Source organism: Podarcis pityusensis (assembly GCF_964106645.2).
Source record: "Podarcis pityusensis genome assembly, chromosome: 6".
Classification (NCBI taxonomy): Eukaryota; Metazoa; Chordata; class Lepidosauria; order Squamata; family Lacertidae; genus Podarcis; species Podarcis pityusensis.
Genome location: NC_138030.1, coordinates 48964731 through 48984526, shown reverse-complemented (window position 1 = coordinate 48984526; position 19796 = coordinate 48964731). Strand labels below are relative to the sequence as shown.

Sequence of the window (19796 nt, the reverse complement as noted above, 5' to 3'; positions counted from 1 at the left end):
TACCGTAGTTCATTCTGTTTGTCATGTATTCTTTACCTGTTACTTTGCGGCTCCTATTCTTTGCACCAGAAAGACGCATAACTTTCAGTGGACTTTCTCCAGATCTTCCTCCAACCCTTCCCCTTTCTTACAGAATAAAGTTCCCCAGGAAAAAGTGGTTTGTGTCCACTGGGACTCTGCAAGCAGAAGTGGTGCCTGGTCCCCTGAGGGCTGCCAGCTCCTCCAGTCTAACAGCACTCATTCAGAATGCAGCTGTCAGTACCTGTCCAACTTTGCTGTGCTGATGGCCCCCACTCCCAAGCAGGTAAGTCAGACTTAGGCCTGACAATGTCTGAGTTCCCTGTTGGAGGAAAGAGTGAAAGACCAGACCCTAAGTCACCACTAATCCATTTGTTTTGGGTCCTGTTATAGTACCGTATTTCATGGATTAGATAGTGTGAGGCTACTCCAGAGTTAGTGGTGGAGAAACACGTTCATAGAATACTTCTGCAAACTGCTGCAGGTTTCTCTGTCATCATTAATGGTTAAAAGGGCAATTCAGACACCTGATGTGCCACACTGGTGAGGGGGTGGAATCAGGCTGAGGTGCTGCACACCAACTTTTTATTGTATTTAAGGCATAACTATTAGGTTTAATAGATAGATAGATAGATAGATAGATGATAGATAGATAGATAGATAGATGATAGACATTTCAGCAAGATGCTCAGGATCACTTTAATTTCCCTTATGGAATCACTGGAGCTTGTGGAAGCTGAGGATTTTGTTCCTTTATGGAATCGAAATCTGCTAGATGAAGTGTAAAAAAACCATGTTTATCAAAAGTCAGTTTTTGGTTCTGAGAGCCACTGTCCTGTGTTACAGGGAGCTCTGATCCTCTCCATTATCAGCTACATTGGACTGAACATCTCGCTCATCTGCCTCTTCTTGTCCATTGTTACCTTTCTCTTTTGCCGCTCCGTCCAAAACAGCAGCACCTTCATCCACCTGCAGCTGAGTTTGTGCCTCTTCTTTGCAGACCTCATCTTCTTAATCGGAATTGACAAAACACAGAACAAGGTATTTTGGCACATCCTTGAAGGATATGGCAGAGACTCGATAACTCTGCTCACTACCCCATCCAGTCATGCACTCTGATCCAAAGCAGTACAGGATTCTAGTACTGAGTACTGACAAAAGGGCGCCTTTTATTTCCATTCCAGATCCTGTGCTCGGTCATAGCTGGGACTCTGCAGTACCTCTTCCTGGCCTGTTTTGTGTGGATGTTCTTGGAAGGTGTGAACCTCTTCATCATCGTCAAGAACCTGAAAGTGGCAAATTACGGCGGTACCAGCAAGTGCATGAAGATATCCATGTACCTCTGTGGCTATGGGCTCCCTGCCATGATAGTTGGCATTTCTGCAGCAATTTCACCCGGGTCCTATGGGACCCATTATCAGTAAGTGTCCGTTTTAGAATATAGGGAGGCAGGGAGATCTGCAAAGGTCATCCTTTGAAGTCCTCTGTTTAAAATAATTGGATTGCCCATGTAACTAGTGCACCTCAATCTTGAATGTATTTACTGATAGATTTTATTATCACTCTACAGACCCAGGTTTGTGGGCTAACAGACACAAAGACCAGCTAAGGTTTTCCAAGCCCTTTCCACACACCCCAACACAATAAGGAAGTGGTAACTGTGATCTTAGTTAGAACGTCACTGGGCAGATGTGGATCCCACCTTCCCTGCAATCGCTGGATCCTCCTCCATCTATATTCAAATGGACATACTGGGCATTAGACATAAAACAGAATCAATCTGCATTGGGTTTCTATTTTCAGAATGAAACTACATTTATGAAAAAGTGTTTTTGAGGGGTATATAGTGAGGAATAGTTCCAGACTGTGTGGACTAGTTAGGGGAAAACAAACAAACAAGCTGAGTGAACACTGAATGTAGACTATATAATGTTGTGTACATGTAGCCGTGTTTTCAGGTGTAACTGCAGTTTTGGAGTTTGTGGGTTTTCCAAAAGTTATGCTGATGGTATTTCTTTTTCCTTAGCTGCTGGCTTAACCATGAGAAAGGTTTTATCTGGAGCTTCCTGGGACCTGTCTGTGCCATAATCGTGGTCAGTAAAAATAGCTCTCATTCTCTAAAAATAACAGGAAAATGGGGCAAAAAGACAAGAAAACACAGACTGCTTGTTGAACATCTCCCTGCTTTATAACTGCTAAAGGAAAGGAAATCTTTTATGGGCTGAGGTGCAGAATTCATAATTCTTGTTGTCAGCCAGATCTAGGCCAGGTCTTTGGCTTCATCTAATACTTGAAAGGAGTCCTGAGAGTTACTTCTATATTTGCCCTCATGCCTTCAGTTTAATTAGTTATCAATAATGTGCAATATCTCCTTTTTGCTACACTGATATGGGCTACAAATAATTTTGCAATGTCACTAGAAACTTTTTCAAACTGATAGTGAATCTGCATCACTCATCTAGAAGCTGGATATGAATAAAGTGAATTCCAGAGAGTTTGTTCATTGAAATGTCATCCTGATTGGTTTTCACAATATTTGCGGGAAGGTTATACAATGACCCAGTTTATTATTTCTGCTTAGTTCATGGAGCAGTTACATGAGTTACCAGTACATTGCCCCATCATTTTATTTCCTGCAAAAGGTCTGGTGTGTGTGTGTGTTTTACAAGCGGGTTTATTGCATGTAAGCACCAAATTTGTTTTCATTGCCCAACATAAATTTACTGCTTTGCAATTGAACCCCACTCACAAAATGCAACAGTCCTAAGAATTATGCTTCACATTTTCCCGTGGAGCACTTTTTATCCTTTCTCAAATTATTTTTCTTTTTCTCAGATCAACATTATGTTTTTCTGCCTTATTCTGATGATCTTGCGTATGAAACTTGCATCTCTCAATTCTGAGATAACTACCCTCAGAAATACGAGGTAAGATAAACCACATAGTAGTGCAAAATCCAGCTGCCCAGTTTTAAGTGGTGATTTAAAAAACTGGACTTAGTGATTTGGCACCTGAGTTACTGGAACACTTCAGACATTATAGCAAATCTTAACTGCTTTCCATTGCTACCCACAACTTTTCCAAGTCTTATGAAGCTTTGGTTTCCTTCTATCAAACATGAGTGAAGAACATGTACTTTCAAGGACAGCCACCGAGAAAAAGAGGATTGTCTGGGATTCGTTCAGATAATACAACTTCCCAGTACTGCCCTTACCTTTTCATGACATCCATGCTGTTGCCTTCCTCTTTTGTAGGTCACTGACATTCAAGGCAATGGCCCATGTATTCATCCTGGGTGTGACTTGGTGTCTAGGCCTCTTTCAGTTTGGCCCTCTGGCTGAGGTAATGGCATACCTGTTCACAATCACCAACAGTGTGCAGGGATTCTTCATCTTCCTGGTGCATTGCTTGCTGAACAAGAAGGTAATGTATGGAACAAGAGAGGGCAGCACTTAGAGCAAGCAATATCAAATAAAATGTGGGGCAATAGGATACAAGTGTCATTTAAATTCTACTCAATATTGATCCAGAGCAGATTCCAACATATACTTAGCGGAGTAAAAACTTAGACCAGAGGCAATGAATATTTCATCCAGCAGAGCTTTACTGCTATTGAAGGCAAATGAGCATAATGGTCTCAAATCCAATACATTCAGGATTGGCACTGTCCATAAGAAATCCAGTTGCAGCAGACTTAACTTAAACTTACAGTACTTATAATAAGTCTTAAACTCAACACTAACCCACAGAACACCACACCAGACAGAAAAGAGATAGAAAGAGAAAGTAAGTGAAACCCAGGCGCCTTCTGGCCCTACTATTATAGTCTGCATGACCTTGACAGAAAGAGATAACAGAACCAGTTCAAACCAGCTGTACTCAGCTTCTCAAACATCATGAAGCTTCTTTCACACAGAGAAGCTTCAAGAATCCTCTTGAGCTAAGTAGAATAGGAAAGATCTCTGCACATCAGATCAATACTTTCTGTACTAAGAAATGTAAATTGACAATAAGATATAACTTAGTGCAAATTTTCAAGGCTGACTCCTGGTGGACCATTGAACAAGGGGCAGTTTTGTTCCTTGCTCCCTGCAATACTCACTCCAAAGAAACAGAATGAGATTGGCAGCCAATACTGAGCAGATCAGCTCTGCAAGTGCACCTTGGGTTCAGAATCAGAAACTTCCTTCCTCCTCCTCCTCTTATGATTCCCCAATGACCATTTATATTGCTACTACAGGTATTCAGAACTAAACTCCTCACTTTTGACAGTGTTTGTCCCCTTCCTTCTCTTAACTGGTGCAAGTGGAATGACTTTATGAAGCCTAATTAAGAGTATATAAATCACATCGAACAATTTGCTTCAATTTGGCTGGCTGTTACATGCATGCAATAGAGGTTATGCTCTAGTGCAGGGATGGGGAACCAACAGTCTGGGAGCTATTCTGGGTTTATTAGGTATCCAATTTGGCATGTGAGGAGGTCATTTCCCCCAAAATGCACCCACCTACCCATCAGGTGATGATGTCAGATGATGGTTGGGAGGGCAATGTTTAATCCTGCCTTGGCTGTGTGCCCTGTTCCCAGGAGGAAAAAGGTTCACACAGCCAAGGCACCAGGGTTTAATCTCTGCTCATCGTCTGATGATAGGGATTAAATCTTGCTCAAAAGCACTGTTTGAAGCAGCTCGTGCTTCTATGAAGTGAGTGGCTGGGCAACTGTGACAATACCCTCCCCCAGTGGTGCTGCTGCTGCCTGCCTGCTTGCATGGGAAGCATACAAGCTACTTCAAAGAGTGCTTTTGAGAAACACTTTGAAGTAGCCTCCACAATCCTCTTTCAGCTCTAATGTCGGTGCAGAAGCTGCCTTAAAGTGCTTCTCAAAAGCTCTGTTTGAAGCATCCTCATCTCCATGCATTTGTTTAAAGGTTATTGCAGCGATGGTAGATGGTAAAACTTAATCTGTGCCATTCTGTTTTCTTTCTTTTTGTTCTGCACTCTCATCTTCATATAACCTAATTAAGAGTGTATAAATCACTTTTAATAATCTGTCCCATTTTGCTTGCTTGTTATATGCATGCAACTGTTGGGATACTGCCAGGGAGATAAAGTCCATCATGGCCCCCAAGCCGGCTGCCGGACGATCCATCGATCTCCCGTAGACACGCAGTATCAGCAATTAGCGACATGAGCTCCAGAACGTTCTAGAGCCGATGCACACTCTCTATCAGCAGATAATGCACAGCAGAAGTCGCACTCAGGAGAGCATTATTTACAAGTTTATTCAGCGTTGATCAGAACAAAGAAAAACATGACTGCCTGCATCAGTGTCTCCAGACACAGAGAGAGAAACGAAAGCAACAGAAAACATAAACATCCTGTGAACAGGAAATGCGCAGATTCTGACTCACAAAGCCTGCTCCCTTTTAAGGTGGAACGGAAATATCCTAACAGCAACATAGGCTATGCTTTAGTGACTGCAGAGTCTAGGAGGATTTGACTGAGGCTAGAACTTTAGTCAGCAGCTAGCATCTGCACTACTCTGTTCCCTCTTTTTTTCCCTGGCAGTTTTTCACTCTCCACTGTGCAATCAGGCAATACTGGCGTTCTCATGAGTGAGGACTATGAGCACAACCCTGAGATTTATTTTAGAGAAGCAAGGAGAGGGAAGACAGGATGTAGTTAAGAGAGGGCCTGAGAGTTAAGATGAGAAACAATAGGTTGAGAGTGGGGAGAAGCAGGAGAAAACTGAACATTGTGAATGTATTGGAAATGACAGAAAGGATGTGTGATAGAAGGAAAAGCATACAGCCACTGAGACACATGAAAGGAGATGTGGTGTTGGCTAGAGAGGCTCATTCCAGAGATAGATCAGAAAAAGAACAATAGGCTCAACAGAGACGGTTCAGACCTGCAGCTGTGAATCACTGAGTGATGAGGCATCAAACAAAGTGTTAACAAGTGATGTACAAGTTTAGGTAAAACAGCCCTCTGTGGAGGATGGGGTCAAAGACAGGCCCCAAATAGGGAAGACTAAAGATGGATATCAAAGGAGGCACTGAGAAAAAGAGGAAACGATGGTCACTAGTGTGAATACTGAAGTACTCAAGAAGGAAGGGCATACATCAAAATCTGAAAGGAAAAATCAAATAGGAGAGGGGCAGTGGGGAAGAAACAAGCATATACTTCAAAAGGAAAATTAGTTTGCGGAAAGTGTGACATGGGGCAATTAAATGGGGAGAGGAGAAAGGTTAGATAGTCACAATTGTCAGCATCATGTGAGAAGAAGAGGCAGCGATGCAAGGGAGTGTTTTTATGGGGAGACTAGAAATCTTTTCCTAGTAGCTTTGTATTTTGAATCCTCAGGTAAGAGAAACCTACTGGCGTTTGATTTCTTGCAAGAAAGATATCAAGCCTTCTGCTTCTGACATGACGATGACTTCTGTCCCCATCACCAATCCCATGGTAAGAAAGGTGCATAATCCAGATATCGTAGCAATAATGATATGGTTACCCTTGCTTCCGCCATGTATTCATGGCATTCCATAGGATATCTGCACATTTAGGGGGCAGATATGCTTCTCCAGCACATGCCATCCTCCTAGTAGAAGCATAATCTCTCCACAGATTGTAGCTGGGAGAAGTTAGCTGGGCCATCATCTGGGTATCATATGCCTGGTTAGAAAGAGTAATGCTGATGCAGGTTCTGAGATGTCTATGATTTCTGTACCTGTCAGTGTCCCCATGGTAAGACAGATGCATGATCCAGACATTTTCTCTAACCAGCAGTGATATGGTTAACCTTGCATCTCTCAGCCCTAATATTCACAGAATTTCACATTCTTAGGACATCTGCCCTTTATAGGTGACGGATTTGCTTCTCCAGGACATTTGTTCCTCCTACTATGAAATACCATCTATTCACAGATAGCTGAGCTGTTGTGGGATTATTATATACCTGGCCAGAAGGAGCAATGCTGGTGTAGGCTCTGCATGATGTTGTACCTTCATTTCTGGGAGTTTTTCTCCACCTTTCTGGTTCAGCAGTAAATTGCTGAGTCAAGTGAAACCTCAGTGCAACCTCAATGAACTCTAGAGAGCAATCAGAGCTCTGCCTGTAATAAAAAACATCACTTTGACCTGTCCTGTGCTGGACATTTTGAAACTTTCTTTTTCAACCATTCATTGCAAGAGAATGAAAGACTCCCAAAATATCATGGGGGTGGGGAAAGGAAATTTGTTGGAAGTTTTGAGAGGGGTTTCCTTTCTTTAACTTCATCAGGTGGCCAAAGGTTTTCTTTTTTACAAGCTTTTTTTTAAATCCCATTCTGCTGAAATGGTGCAAAGCTCTTACTGCAGCTTCCCACTGGCCACACCCACTGGAAGGGAATTTCCGCCCAGCCTTAATTTCAGGCTCATATTTTAATAAACTATTTGGTTTATAACCCTAGTACTGATCACTGCCTTGCAGGGTTTAACAGAGAGGAACATGATGGGAGGAACATGTTGTTCATTGTGCAGCCTGGAGCTCGCACAGCAATTGCGCCCTAATTGGTCCCAATACCATCGCGTGATTGCAGTGCAGCCAACTTGGGATGCAACAGATTTTATAGATCCAGTATTTCATGGAATGTTTCGTAGGAAATGTGTTCAGATATTATGGATTACAGTTTTTAAAAGGACTGTTTTTTACTATTAGAGTTGCAGGTTGAGTGTTGTAGAAAATTCTCCCTGCTGTTAAATGCTGGTTTCTTAAAGGCTGAAGTGGCCGATAGGTTTCTGTGTTAAAGGTAGACAGACTCACATATTCTGAATTTTGCACTCTTTTGCTTATGTATCATAGCCTGTGACCTAAGGAACTTCTTTCCTTATCTTTTCCAGAGGAAAGAGGAAAGCACTGCTTCAGCGAATCAACAGATGGTGGGATGGGGGACAGAGCCATAATCAAATACCATGTTTTGGTCTCTTCCTTCTGCATCCAAAATACAACTGAATGAAACTGGACGAACTACAGGAATTTTTCATATCCAAGCAATTATTCCTTGTTTGGTTGCCTTCCAGCTTTTTAATGTACCAGGATTAAAAAAAACCATGGAAATCCTCATATTCAAGACATTTCCTATTACTATTACGATACACTGTAGATCTCAAACACTCCTGTTGCCCGTTGAAGTTTTAGGTAATAGAAGATGATGAGCTTAACAAAGCAATGGACATTGATTGAACCAACAGAGGAGAAGACTCGTGGCTGTCACTGGGACTGCTTCATAGTGTCTTGGCAACAGTAGCCTAATGGCAATAACTACTTACTTTAGGTAGCACTGATCAAGTCTGTACCTATATATTCATATTCATATTCTGGCTGAGGCCTTTGAGGCAAATTTTCCTTCGAAACCCAGGTTCTCACAAATATTTGGGAACAGAAGAAAAGCTCAGCTAATAATTTCACCTGCTGTCACTTGAGATGAAATATGTATACATATATGCATACATACATACATACACAAATACGATGATTCTTGAGTGTGGAGAGAGAGAAAAACACCAGGAAACACTGAAAACGCTTGTTGTTATTTATTTTCTTTCCCTTTCCTGCCCCCCTTGTTGACATCGGAAATGGCGCCCTATCTTAACTCAGATTAACTATAGGATTTCACACATGAATCGCAAAAAGCAAAACCTTAGCTTTGGGACAGTTTATTAATTTGAGATTCATAATTTTCAGATTGTACACTCTATGCCATATTAGCACTCACACCTGCAGGTTCTTAAAAGACACCATCCAGATGCTTATTTTAAAACAACACAATTGGAATCACTACTATTAGCTCAAATATCTTGCTATGAAGTTAAAATGAAATTTGGGTAAGCTGATTACATGAACAGGCACAATTATTCTAGGTTGCCTTGGCAGCAAAACCTGTCTGTTTGCCCTGTCAAATGTACTATCGTATTCTCAAAGGTGCTTGTTGAAAGCCTTTGAAGACTTGAGACACTGCTGCCAGCACGAGCCTCCGAGTGACCCAAACCTCAGTCCAAATACCCCAAACTTGTATCTGAGCCAAAGACTCCCAGAACCCTGGCTAGCCATTTGGGACAATCCATCCTCGAACCACAAAGCTCCTCTGGTTGGAATTCTGACTGCTTGGACAGTCTGACCAACCAAAAACCCTCACAAATAACTTATCACCCCCTTTCTCCTCAACTGACAAATCTCAGCTATCCTACCAACAATTGACAGTTAACTCCCAACTGACTGGAACCACTAGTTGGCCAGCAAATGATTTTCTTCTCATGCTTGGAGTAATATTAAACCTTTAAACATGCCTGGGATCACTTAAATCACCACAACAGTTTCTACTGCTCAGTGATGGAGTCAGCCTTCCACCATCCCTCTGAGAAAATAACTGTGTGACACCAACTTCCTCACAGGTAAGGCTTCCTAAGAACTTAAACCATGTTTGGCCACAGCATCTCCTTCCTGAGAAGATCTGTGCTTTTCTTTTGCAAGACTGTGTGGTTTCCTTTTGTGTACTGTGGTCAGTAAGGGATAGGAGGATTTATGACACTTTACTCAGATTATGCTTCCAATGCTCAAAATTGTTTAATTAAGAAAAATGCAGGGAGACGATGTGGCCTTGAAGATGTTATTGGACTAGAACTCCTATCATCCTTATCCATTATCCATGGGAAAAGAATATAGAAAAACAGATAATATGTATCTGTTTTGAAGTTGTCTATGTTGTTTGTATTAGATTAATTGTGAAAAAACCACAAAAATATAAAGAATAGACAGGAAAGTACTTTGCTTTGCTCCAAGTTTCTCTCTCTCTCTCTCTCTCTCTCTCTCTGTGTGTGTGTGTGTGTGTGTGTGTGAGAGAGAGAGAGAGAGAGAGAGAGAGAACTAAGTCAAAATCTCTGCAGAACTTAGAGCTTACAGGAACCAGAGACTCCTATTTTCCTGCTGCTTTCCCCCAGGGAAAACTGCTGTTTAGTGCTCAGTTGGAGCAAACAGCAATTTGGGTTTTCTCCGGGCTGATCTTTGCTCTGATTTGGCACTAAAGAGTGGGTTTTCTTTGGGAAAGGAATGGGGCATGGGGGGAAAATGCTCTGAAGCATGCCTAGTAAGCATGGGTCAAGAAGAAAACCATTTGGACTCGTGCTTTCTAGTCATGGGAGAAGCAGAAGTGTGGATGAGCCTATTCGAGTGATTCTGAGTGGGCCTTTGTCCTTCGCCTTTTCCCTCCCCTCACCTGCTCACTGACATCTGAAATGGCACCCCAGCGTCACTCACATTAGTTATAGGATTTTGTACATGAATCACAAAAAAAGAAGAAGATTTGGACAGTTTTTTTATTTGAAATTCATAATTTTCAGATCATATATGCCACAACAGTGCTACCAAATATTACTTTTTAAAGGACATTATTGGAGTTGCTATTATTAGCTCAAATACATGGCTATGAAGTTAAAATGCTATCTGCGTAAGTCAATTAGATGAACGATTACAGCACTTGCTGTTGTTAAAAGGCACAATTATTTTAGACTGCCTTTGCCAGTCCAACTTGGTTGTTCTCCCGGTCAAAGATACTGTAGTATTCTCTGATGAACACATCTCCTAGGTTCCAACTGCCATCAGATGAGTATCCGAAACCACTAAAGCAGCCGCCTTGTTTCTCCTAGAGAGAAGGAAAAGGATAGTCATCACATGCAGGAGGTTCTACAAAAATATCATCCCAGAAAGTAATTGGGTAACAATGCATACAGTAACATTCCAGCGCAAAGAAGGAAGAGTTTCTCCTGAAAAAGTCTCCAAAGGAGATAAATAATGTAGATACAACAACAGTACAATAGTAATAGTGCACAAGACTGTACATTATGTATTTGGTCTCTTAATCAACAGGATGATCTCCCAATCAATACAAGCCAGAGAACTGTACAAATAAGCAAAGTATTGAAAAGTGATAGGAATCCTCCACAATTCCAAAATGCTTTTTGCCTACAAAGGTAGTGGGTGGGGGTGGGGAACACTCCCATTGGAATCATGGGAACACAGGGAGGTGCCTTACGCTGAGTCAGACCACTGGCCCTCTAGAACAGTATTGTCTACAGTTCGACTGACTGAGTTTCGTGCAGAAATCTTAGCCAGCCCTACTTGGAAATGCTGGAGATCTTCAAGTTGCAAAGCAAATGCTCTGCCACTGAGCTATGGCTCCTCCCTGTGGAGCTGATGAAGAGCACAAGAGAATGGTTTCCTATCTCCTCCCCTGCCTTGCCCCCTGCCACAAAGGCAGCATTCAAGTGAATGCAAGAGGCAGTGACAGTACAGGTGTATAGCATGGGCCCATCCACATTCCTGTTTGGTCCATGGGATTTTGAAACTCTCTAGAATGCCTCATCACCACAAGGAGGAAACGAGGGGAGGAAAAATAGTGTTTGCTTCCACCTTTTGTCTTCTCTACAACTTCCATGCAAATACTTGGAACACCTGAGTGCTCCATAGATACATTGCTACATTTTGATGGAAGATGTAATATGCGTCCTGAGGATGAGTGGGCACCCAGGTTTTGCACTAACGGGGATAGGGATAATTATTCTGTGGTCAGAGATAAAATATCTGTAGACAGAGATACAATACAATCAATAAATCATGTTGGTATGGAATCGGGATGTTGCTCAGCAGAACAGAGCCGTTATCCGAATTTGCATTGATTTTTTCCCTATCAGACATGCATGTATTAGCCCAGCATTTCTGACATTTTCAGCATATCTGATATTATTTCCCCCAAAATATTTATTCCATTTTTTCTGTTTTCAGCCCATGTGTTCATAAAGATTTTGCACTTTAAATCTGCCCCAACCCCTTTTGAATTTGCATTCTTATGGCAAGTAAATGAGATTTGAGAACGATTATGTACCTTAAGAGTATAGGCTGATGGAGGCAAAGGATAGTGGATTCCATTGATTACAAAAACAACATCTGGCATATTGGAGCGTTTACTGCAGTTGATTTCACTCTGAAAAAGATAAGGAAGAGAGCTGAGTTCTTGTGTTGCTCTGATGATGAAGGAAATGAACTGGCAAACCTCAAACTTGGTTAAGAAGTACAGTGGACTCGTTCCAGTGTCAATTTCAGGAAAGAACCTTAAGTGAGAAGTTGAGTATTCTGGACTTCTCTTCAGACCATCAAATGTAGCACACAGGTCTGAACAGTGCATTGTAGCACGGAAACAGGGCATCTAGCCAAAGATTGCAAACAAATAAACTCAAAGCTTTGAGTCCAGTCTTCATATCCCAAACCATCTCCTCTCAATTCAGATGATACAACCATCCATTCTAAATTCTGCTCTGAGACCAAATTCCCCATTCTAAAGGCGATGATGACATGCTGAGATACTGAATCTGTATGTCTGTTCTTTCTTGAAATATACTGTTTGGGGAAAATAAAGATATCACAACTCTGAATACAACTATTTTGAGGAGAGGCAATGGTACTAGATAATAGCAGCAAAGCCTGCCCCCCTCTCTCTGCAGATGGAGTGCAAAAGAATTGTGCACATTTCATATTTGTACTGAAGAAGGACCTTCCGCAAGTTTAAGGTTGCATGACAAGGTACATCTGCTGAACTTCCTTCTTCTGCATAACTCTTAAAGGTCCTCTTTTGCCAAGAGCCAATAAACCCATGAAAAACATATCCTCACTTCAGCTAACTTTGTTAATTCAACATTAGGCCCATTTTTTCATTGGATGTCACACTGGTCCAGCCAAACCCCAGTTTGTTTCCTTTTCCTGCTCTTACCGTTGCCTCTCCTTACTGCACTCTCACTACATACTCACAAAGCCTTGCTTGCCATATCCCCTATGCTCAGGCACATTAGTGTGCATGAGCAATGCCATGAAGTACTGTGAAGACTAGGACTGGGATGCAAGAAGGAATCCAAGGTCAAGCATAATCTTAAGCACCTTACTCTGCATGTATCTGAATTGTGAGCTCAGCTAATGATATGGGGTCTCTTTCAGCTACTGTGTGAAGACAATGGCCAGAAAGTAAAACTTACCATGCCAAAGTACGTTGGAGTGGCTCCAATGGCTTTTTCGATTTTAATCATATCATATTTTGGGCCAAGTAAGAGGGATGTCCCTGTATCAATGATTCCGTGGCATCCACCTTTGCAGGCAATCTCTGTACCATTCACTAAAACGCTGAGAAATGAGAAATCATTAGAGTAAGACATAGAACTTGCCTTGGATCAGACCACTGGTCCATCGAGCTCAATATAGTCTATGGTGAATGGCAGCAGCTCTCCAGGATTTAAAATGTGGGGTTCTTCTAACCACGTTTGGAGATATCAGTTATTAAACCTGGGATCTTCTGCATGCATAACATAGGCCCTACCACTGACATACTATCCGTCCCCAAACATGGACTTAAAACAAAATGGATAGTGGGATATGATAAGTGGTTTCAGGAAGCTATCCATCCCTATGCAGCTTAGGTTCTCCGTTGTACTAGCCAATATTACATCACATATTGGAAGCTGTAGAAGGTAGTAAAGCAAAATGCATGAACTATCGATTGTAAGGTCTTCAGGGCAGGAACCTGTCCTTATATACACTGTAGATCACCATCAACATAATAAATAAATAAATAAATAAATAAATAAATAAATAAATAAAATGATAATAACATTGACAATTCATCCTAACAACTGACATCTTGCAAACACAAAGTAAACTGCATATTAGTATTTACATTTTATTGCAAATCCTTCTCTTCATTTCCTTTTGTGCCTTATATTTTTAGCTAGCCAATAACTAGGGCTGGATCTGCACTGATATGTAAAAACACAATTGAAGGATTTTATTTTAAAGTTACATAGCTCTCAATGTAATTTCCCATTGCCAACTGATTGCTTCTCTACAGCACAGCACTGGTGTCATATTTTTATAACACATTTTAATGTTATAACTGACCAGTATAGATTTGGCCAATGAATATTAGTCACAAAAATTTTCCAGTGTTATTGTAGACGGCAGCTACTTTCCCTTGTGGCAGTCCATATGTTAAGAATACCTTAATGCTACAACAACAACAACAACAACAACAACAACAACAACAACAACAACTAATAATAATAATAATAATAATAATAATAATTCCTGCTTACCTATCTAGTGCAATCTGCCAAAAACCAGACTGATAATTAACAGGTATCCAATTAATACGACCAGTAAAGTGAGATTGATCAATTCCACCAAAAATGAACTCACTTCCTCTTTTCTTTCTGAAACATGAATATATGGTGTGCTGTTACCAAGCCATTCATTCAGAATAAGTTGAACTGCATGTTAAAAAACGAATGTATCATATTCTTGTACCTCTGTGCAAATTACTACCGAAAGAGGAAAAAAAGAAAGGAACATTCGTAATGCACCAGTACCTAATTGTGAACAATGAAGATTCTGAAAGGTGAATGCTGTTAATACTGTATACTTTTCCTGTTTTGTTCTCCATATCACCATGCTTCCTGTTCTGCTTTGTACATCACACACTGACTTCCCCCTTCATAATCTTCATAAGATTTGTTCTTCCCTAATTGGTTTTCATTGTGATTTTAAGGAAGCCAGTTTGGGGCAGTGGAGGCCATTCTGCAGAAGGGGCCTCTACTCCACCAACCTCAGTTTACCTCCAGCCAGCCTCACCTGCCTGCCTGCTTGCTTGCTTGCACCCAGTCCAGGGAGTGCCATTGCCTGTGAGATGCCTTCCCCTCAGTCAGGCTTACTGCTGCCATTATATACACAGCAGGGAGGAGAATGTGGAAGAAAGCGAGAATTGGTTGTCTTTGCTTGTGACTGGCTCTGCTTCCACATACTGTTTGCCTTCCTGCCTTCTGCCCTAGAAAGGCTAGCTGACATCACTCCACCCTTCACTCTGGCCTTTGTCTGTCTAACTACTAGCAAGTAGAAGGAGGGGGTCCCACTTATTTGCTGGCTAGAACAGAGATCCTTCCTTTGTTGCCTGGATAACTCATCACCTAGGCTATCACTTCAGCAAAGAAGCTAGCCTAGCTATTCCAGGAATTCGAATCCTTGATTAGATTTTAACACTTGTTGGATCCAGGAATTAAAAGGGTCTTGCCATACAGCCTACGCCTCTCACAACTCATAACAATACATTTTGCTGACTACTTGACCTTAGAAATAGTCAGGTGAAAAGGTCTTTGTAATGCTGTCCTCCCATTATTCTGGATGGGGTACCGTTGCAATTGGGAACAAAGATTCCATAAGTGTTTTTAGGTAGGAGGGTGATCCAATATTAAATTAAAATCAAAAGCGATGTGAGCTATACTGATGAGATATAATCTAATTTCCTATTCTGCATTTACATAAATTATAGAATGCTCTCCGTCTTCACTCTCAGCCTCAACTCTCTACCTTCCCACATCAACATAGTTCACCTGAACTTGGCTCTTCCCTTAAAGCAAAGCTCTTCTCTCAAGGAGCAAAGAGCAAGATGGCGCAGTCAACAAATCAACTTAGCAGTAAAGCAAAATAGTATTTACCTGCTGAGATAAACAGAAAATTGGTGTTTCTCAAGCAAGCCTTTCTTCATCAGGCTATCAAAGAACGGAGTTGCTTTTTCTTCAGAAAGGGAGGGGTAGGCTAAGCCCAGGATCCCATCAAATGGCGTGTTGACAAAGGCTTTACCTGGCTCAGTGGTACTCAAGCCAAATCCCTGATGAGAAATGGAAAGACTGGATACCTAGGAGAGAAGCAAAGTATCTCCTTACTTTTATATCAAGCTGTGAAGTACAGAGCAGGGTTCTACTAGTGATGTTCATCTGCTTATTGACACACACACACACACACACACGATGTATTGAAGGTGCAGCCCTGTGCATGTTAACAAAAAGGAAACCTCATCAAGCAGTGTTCTGTCTTGCTTTTCTTTTTAAACATGTATGGAATTTGGCTTTCCAGAGAATAATATTCAAATGTGGATAGCGGGTAAGAGTGACTTACATCCCAGTTTTAAACGTCTTTATTCAGAAGTAAATCTCAACAATTTCATTGACATTTACTTCAGGATCCCATGATTTTGTACTGCTTCAATTTTGTATTACTTTGATGCTAACAATGGCAATTAAAAATCAAGAAATCAATGGACTATGCTGCTATGTGGGGAATGCTTTGATGTATATTAAAAATCAAACTCAGGGTTGGCATGTTCCCACCATTTTTTATTTTATTTGGCAGTAGCCCTTTCTGCTTCCCCCCAATAATAATAATAATTCTCATTTTCTTGATTGATATTGGATTGAACCTTTCTATGATATGAAGTGATATCTAAGTATGTGTCACAGAACTATCATAGTAAGTCACCAGTTGGTTCTTTTTTGTTGTATTGTATAATGTTTCGATTACTCAGTAAAGTCTTTTTAAACAAAAAATAAAACAAAGCTATTAAGTTAAAATATATTTTGTTTTGAGTTCCTTTATATGCATCCATCTGCAGCATATAATCTACATATGTAGATCTACATATGTATTTATGTATATATGTATATGTGTGTGTGTGTGTGTGTGTGTGTGTGTGTCCAGAGAAAATAATGGGCTGTTTTGTTTTTCCTGCATTAAAGTTTGAGTTCCAGCATTCAAACAGGCTGAGATTCACTGGCCTTGGAAATGCACAGAACCAATAGCTGAGTATAACATTGTACTGTACCTGTATAATACTATTAGTTTACCTTAACTGTATCAAATACCAAGATTCCTTTCATGCTTCCGGTTCCATACTTAATGTGGAAGTGTTTTCCTGTTCTGCGGAAGGTAGAAGACTTAGATGAGTCAAACCTCCGATGTTTTACTAAAAGTAAAAAAGAAAGAAAGCATTAAATAGATATAAAAATAGTGTTTAATTAATCATAGATATCAGGCAGAAATCACAGTATAAAATAAAACTATTGTAAAATTTTAAAGTAAAGGGTGTTTGGAAAATACTAGCAATCTTGTTAGTCTACCTGCAGGAAATATTTAGATAAAATTGGGAGCTATTATTATTTAACTGAATAAATTTTACCCAATACAAAATGATTCCCTGATATTGAAACTTGAATCTTTCTTTCCCTCCCCCATTTCTCTCTCTCTCCCCACACACATGCATATATTCATTCTAACATTTTCGTACCATTAACTAAAAATGTCTGTGTTCGATGATGGGAATTGAGTTTCACACAACCAAATCCACTTGATATTCTTGTATACTCTTATGCGTGTTTACTCAGAAGTAAATGCCTCTAATGGACTTTGATGGCACTTCCTTCCAGGAAAGTGGGTATATAGGATTGGAGGCTCACTCATCAATCCAATGCATATTTATTCAGAAGCAAGTCCCTGTGCATTCAGTGAGTCCTAGGTAACTGGAATTATAGCCTCAACCAGACTCCGGATTTCTGGTTGTGAAATAATGAGCCCATTCCTTATAGCTCCCCACCACCACTTTTACATCTGACTAACATGTTTGACTACATTGAGGTACTCAGTTACTTACGGCATGCCTCACTACTGCACTTGACAGATGGTACCCAGAGATCGGATGACCCAGTGTCAAAAACAACAGAGAACTTCTGTGGCGGGGTTCCAATGTAGATTGTTCCATAATATTCGAGCTGTTGATTTATAAAACAAATACACTTTGTAACACTTATTTCGGTTACTTCTCTCTTTTTTTAGACTTTTGAAAATTTTAGTTCCTCACAGATATGCAAGCTAATCACTGTAAATTTGAGTGCCACATAACTAACTGAAGGGTGGAAGCAGGAAATAGATTCTTGGCAAAAATTGGTTCATCCAGAAAGGGTTGTTTTTTTTTCAAATAAATGAAGAATAAACATCAAAATGTTCAAGCTGGATGCACAGAAACGTAACCTACAATCAGCAAAGATACAACAGTAGGGCTACCAATTTTCCCCGGTGTCCTTCTGTGCATAGTCAGTAAGGTAAAATAATATTTTTCTGGCTCACATCACCCCAACTTGCCCTACATGTGGTTCAGTAGGGTGGCCAGATGCAAAGGAAGTCAGGACTCACAGACCATTAATGGATGTGTAGAATTAGGGTTGTTATTTAGCAAAGGGGATTTCAGCAGGTCTTAAGTTTGCATGATGAGAAATCACTCCTGTTGGAAACATCAAAGGTGCAAGAGCTCTGTTCTCTTTTGCATCTAGCTCCCCCTGGGTGTCAATGGGATTTCAAAGTGCTTAACTATGGGTGGATCATGGGTACAATCCATCCAAAGTTAGTTTCAACATGTCCCATAGAAATCAACAAGGCTTTAAGCTAGCCATGACTAAATCGTATTCTGTTGCTTTTAGTGGGAATGACTATGTCTTGCTTAATTGTGCCTATTATGTTCTTAAGCCTGCATGCCGAGATAAATATTAAAAGGGTCTCAACTGAGCCTCATGAATATATTTGGGAATGTTGTTCTGCAGCACAGCAAACTGATAATAGAAAAACATGAACTCACATCCAAGAAATCCAGAAGCGGTTCCTTAGACACCTGGCCATTTTTTGTAAAAGGGAGGTATTGACAATAGAAGCCATAACAGTTTTTCAAAAGAAAATCTTCCAGCAAGTTTTTCTCCCTAAGAATCTTTCTTAGACTCTTCCTCCTCTCCAAAGAAATCCTGGTACAAAAGAAACAAACAAACAACAACAACAACAACATATTTATATGCCACCCGTCTGACTGTGTTACCCCAGCCACTCTGAGTGGCTTACAACAGATTAAAACACAGTAAGATATCAAACATTTCAAACTTCCATATACAGGGCTCCCTTTAGATGCCCTCTAAAAGTCAGGTAGTTGTTTATTTCCTTGACATCTGATGGGAGGGCATTCCACAGGGCGGGCACCACTACCGAGAAGGCCCTCTGCCTCGTTCCTTCAGGGAGGGTGCAACTACTGAAAAGGCCCTCTATCTGGTTCCCCATAACCTCACTTCTTGCAAAGAGGGAACTGCCAGAAGGATCTCAGTGTCCGGGCAAAATGATGGGGGTAGAGACACTCCTTCAGGTATGCAGGGCCAAAGCCATTTAGGGCTTTAAAGGTCTGAATGACTATGCTTGTATTTTTTCTCTCCTGGAAATGTGCTTATTTTGCAATTAGTCTTTCCACTCTATAGCCCAAAACTTAAGAATAGGTTTGATGCAGTGTGTATCTATGTATACACACAAATATAAGTGTGTGTGTGTGTGTGTGTATATATATATATATATATATATACACACACACACACACATTACACACACACACACACACACACACACACATTCTCTCTCTCTCTATATATATATTCTTAGATTTGTAGATACAATTCACACTTCCTTTTCTCTCTTGCTTGATTAGTTAATCAGAAAGCACATATGTCTGTGAAGTAAATATCAGCAATATAACGAAAACTTACTTAAAGAGACATTCGGAGAGAGTAATAATGGTGAAGAGAACTGTTAAGGCACTTCATCCTGCTTGTTCAGCAGAGGCTGCTCCAGTTTCTCTAGTGTTTGTTGCAGAAATGCTCTTCTTTTATAGCTCCTTGTGAAGTAGTCAATGTTATTGAAAGGGTGAATTATGATATTTCATCACAGAAAGCCCCTCCCATTCCAGGAAACCAAAACTGACCAGTCATATTTCTTTGTAAATACGCTGAAATTCTCCCTAAGGTGTGTCTTCATCATAAAACATTTTCAGTTATAAATAAATCCAGTGAATAAAT

General features: G+C 40.6%; 2 protein-coding genes across 3 annotated transcripts in view; one reads left to right on the top strand and one right to left on the bottom strand.

Moving 5' to 3' along the window:
• The window catches only part of LOC308479653 (adhesion G protein-coupled receptor E3-like), a 29021-nt gene extending 20443 nt beyond the window's left edge, over nt 1-8578 (top strand). For both annotated transcript variants that reach the window (XM_081010424.1, XM_081010423.1), the window contains exons 13-20: nt 134-304; nt 865-1059; nt 1203-1438; nt 2045-2111; nt 2854-2945; nt 3273-3441; nt 6384-6482; nt 7899-8578. In XM_081010424.1, the coding sequence (XP_080866550.1) occupies nt 134-304; nt 865-1059; nt 1203-1438; nt 2045-2111; nt 2854-2945; nt 3273-3441; nt 6384-6482; nt 7899-7961 (1092 nt within the window). In that variant the 3' untranslated portion in view covers nt 7962-8578. The remainder of the gene's footprint in view (nt 1-133; nt 305-864; nt 1060-1202; nt 1439-2044; nt 2112-2853; nt 2946-3272; nt 3442-6383; nt 6483-7898) is intronic.
• Nucleotides 8579-10365: 1787 nt separating this feature from the next.
• Nucleotides 10366-19576, bottom strand: LOC308479217 (embryonic pepsinogen-like). The gene is made up of 9 exons (XM_081009671.1): nt 19488-19576; nt 18548-18707; nt 17570-17687; nt 16767-16885; nt 15582-15781; nt 14187-14303; nt 13077-13221; nt 11936-12034; nt 10366-10696 (listed from the first exon to the last, which is right to left on the bottom strand). The coding sequence occupies exons 4-9, from the start codon at nt 16797-16799 to the stop codon at nt 10559-10561; spliced, it is 732 nt and encodes a 243-aa protein (XP_080865797.1). The 5' UTR covers nt 16800-16885; nt 17570-17687; nt 18548-18707; nt 19488-19576; the 3' UTR covers nt 10366-10558.
• Between the last annotated feature and the right edge of the window lie 220 nt (nt 19577-19796).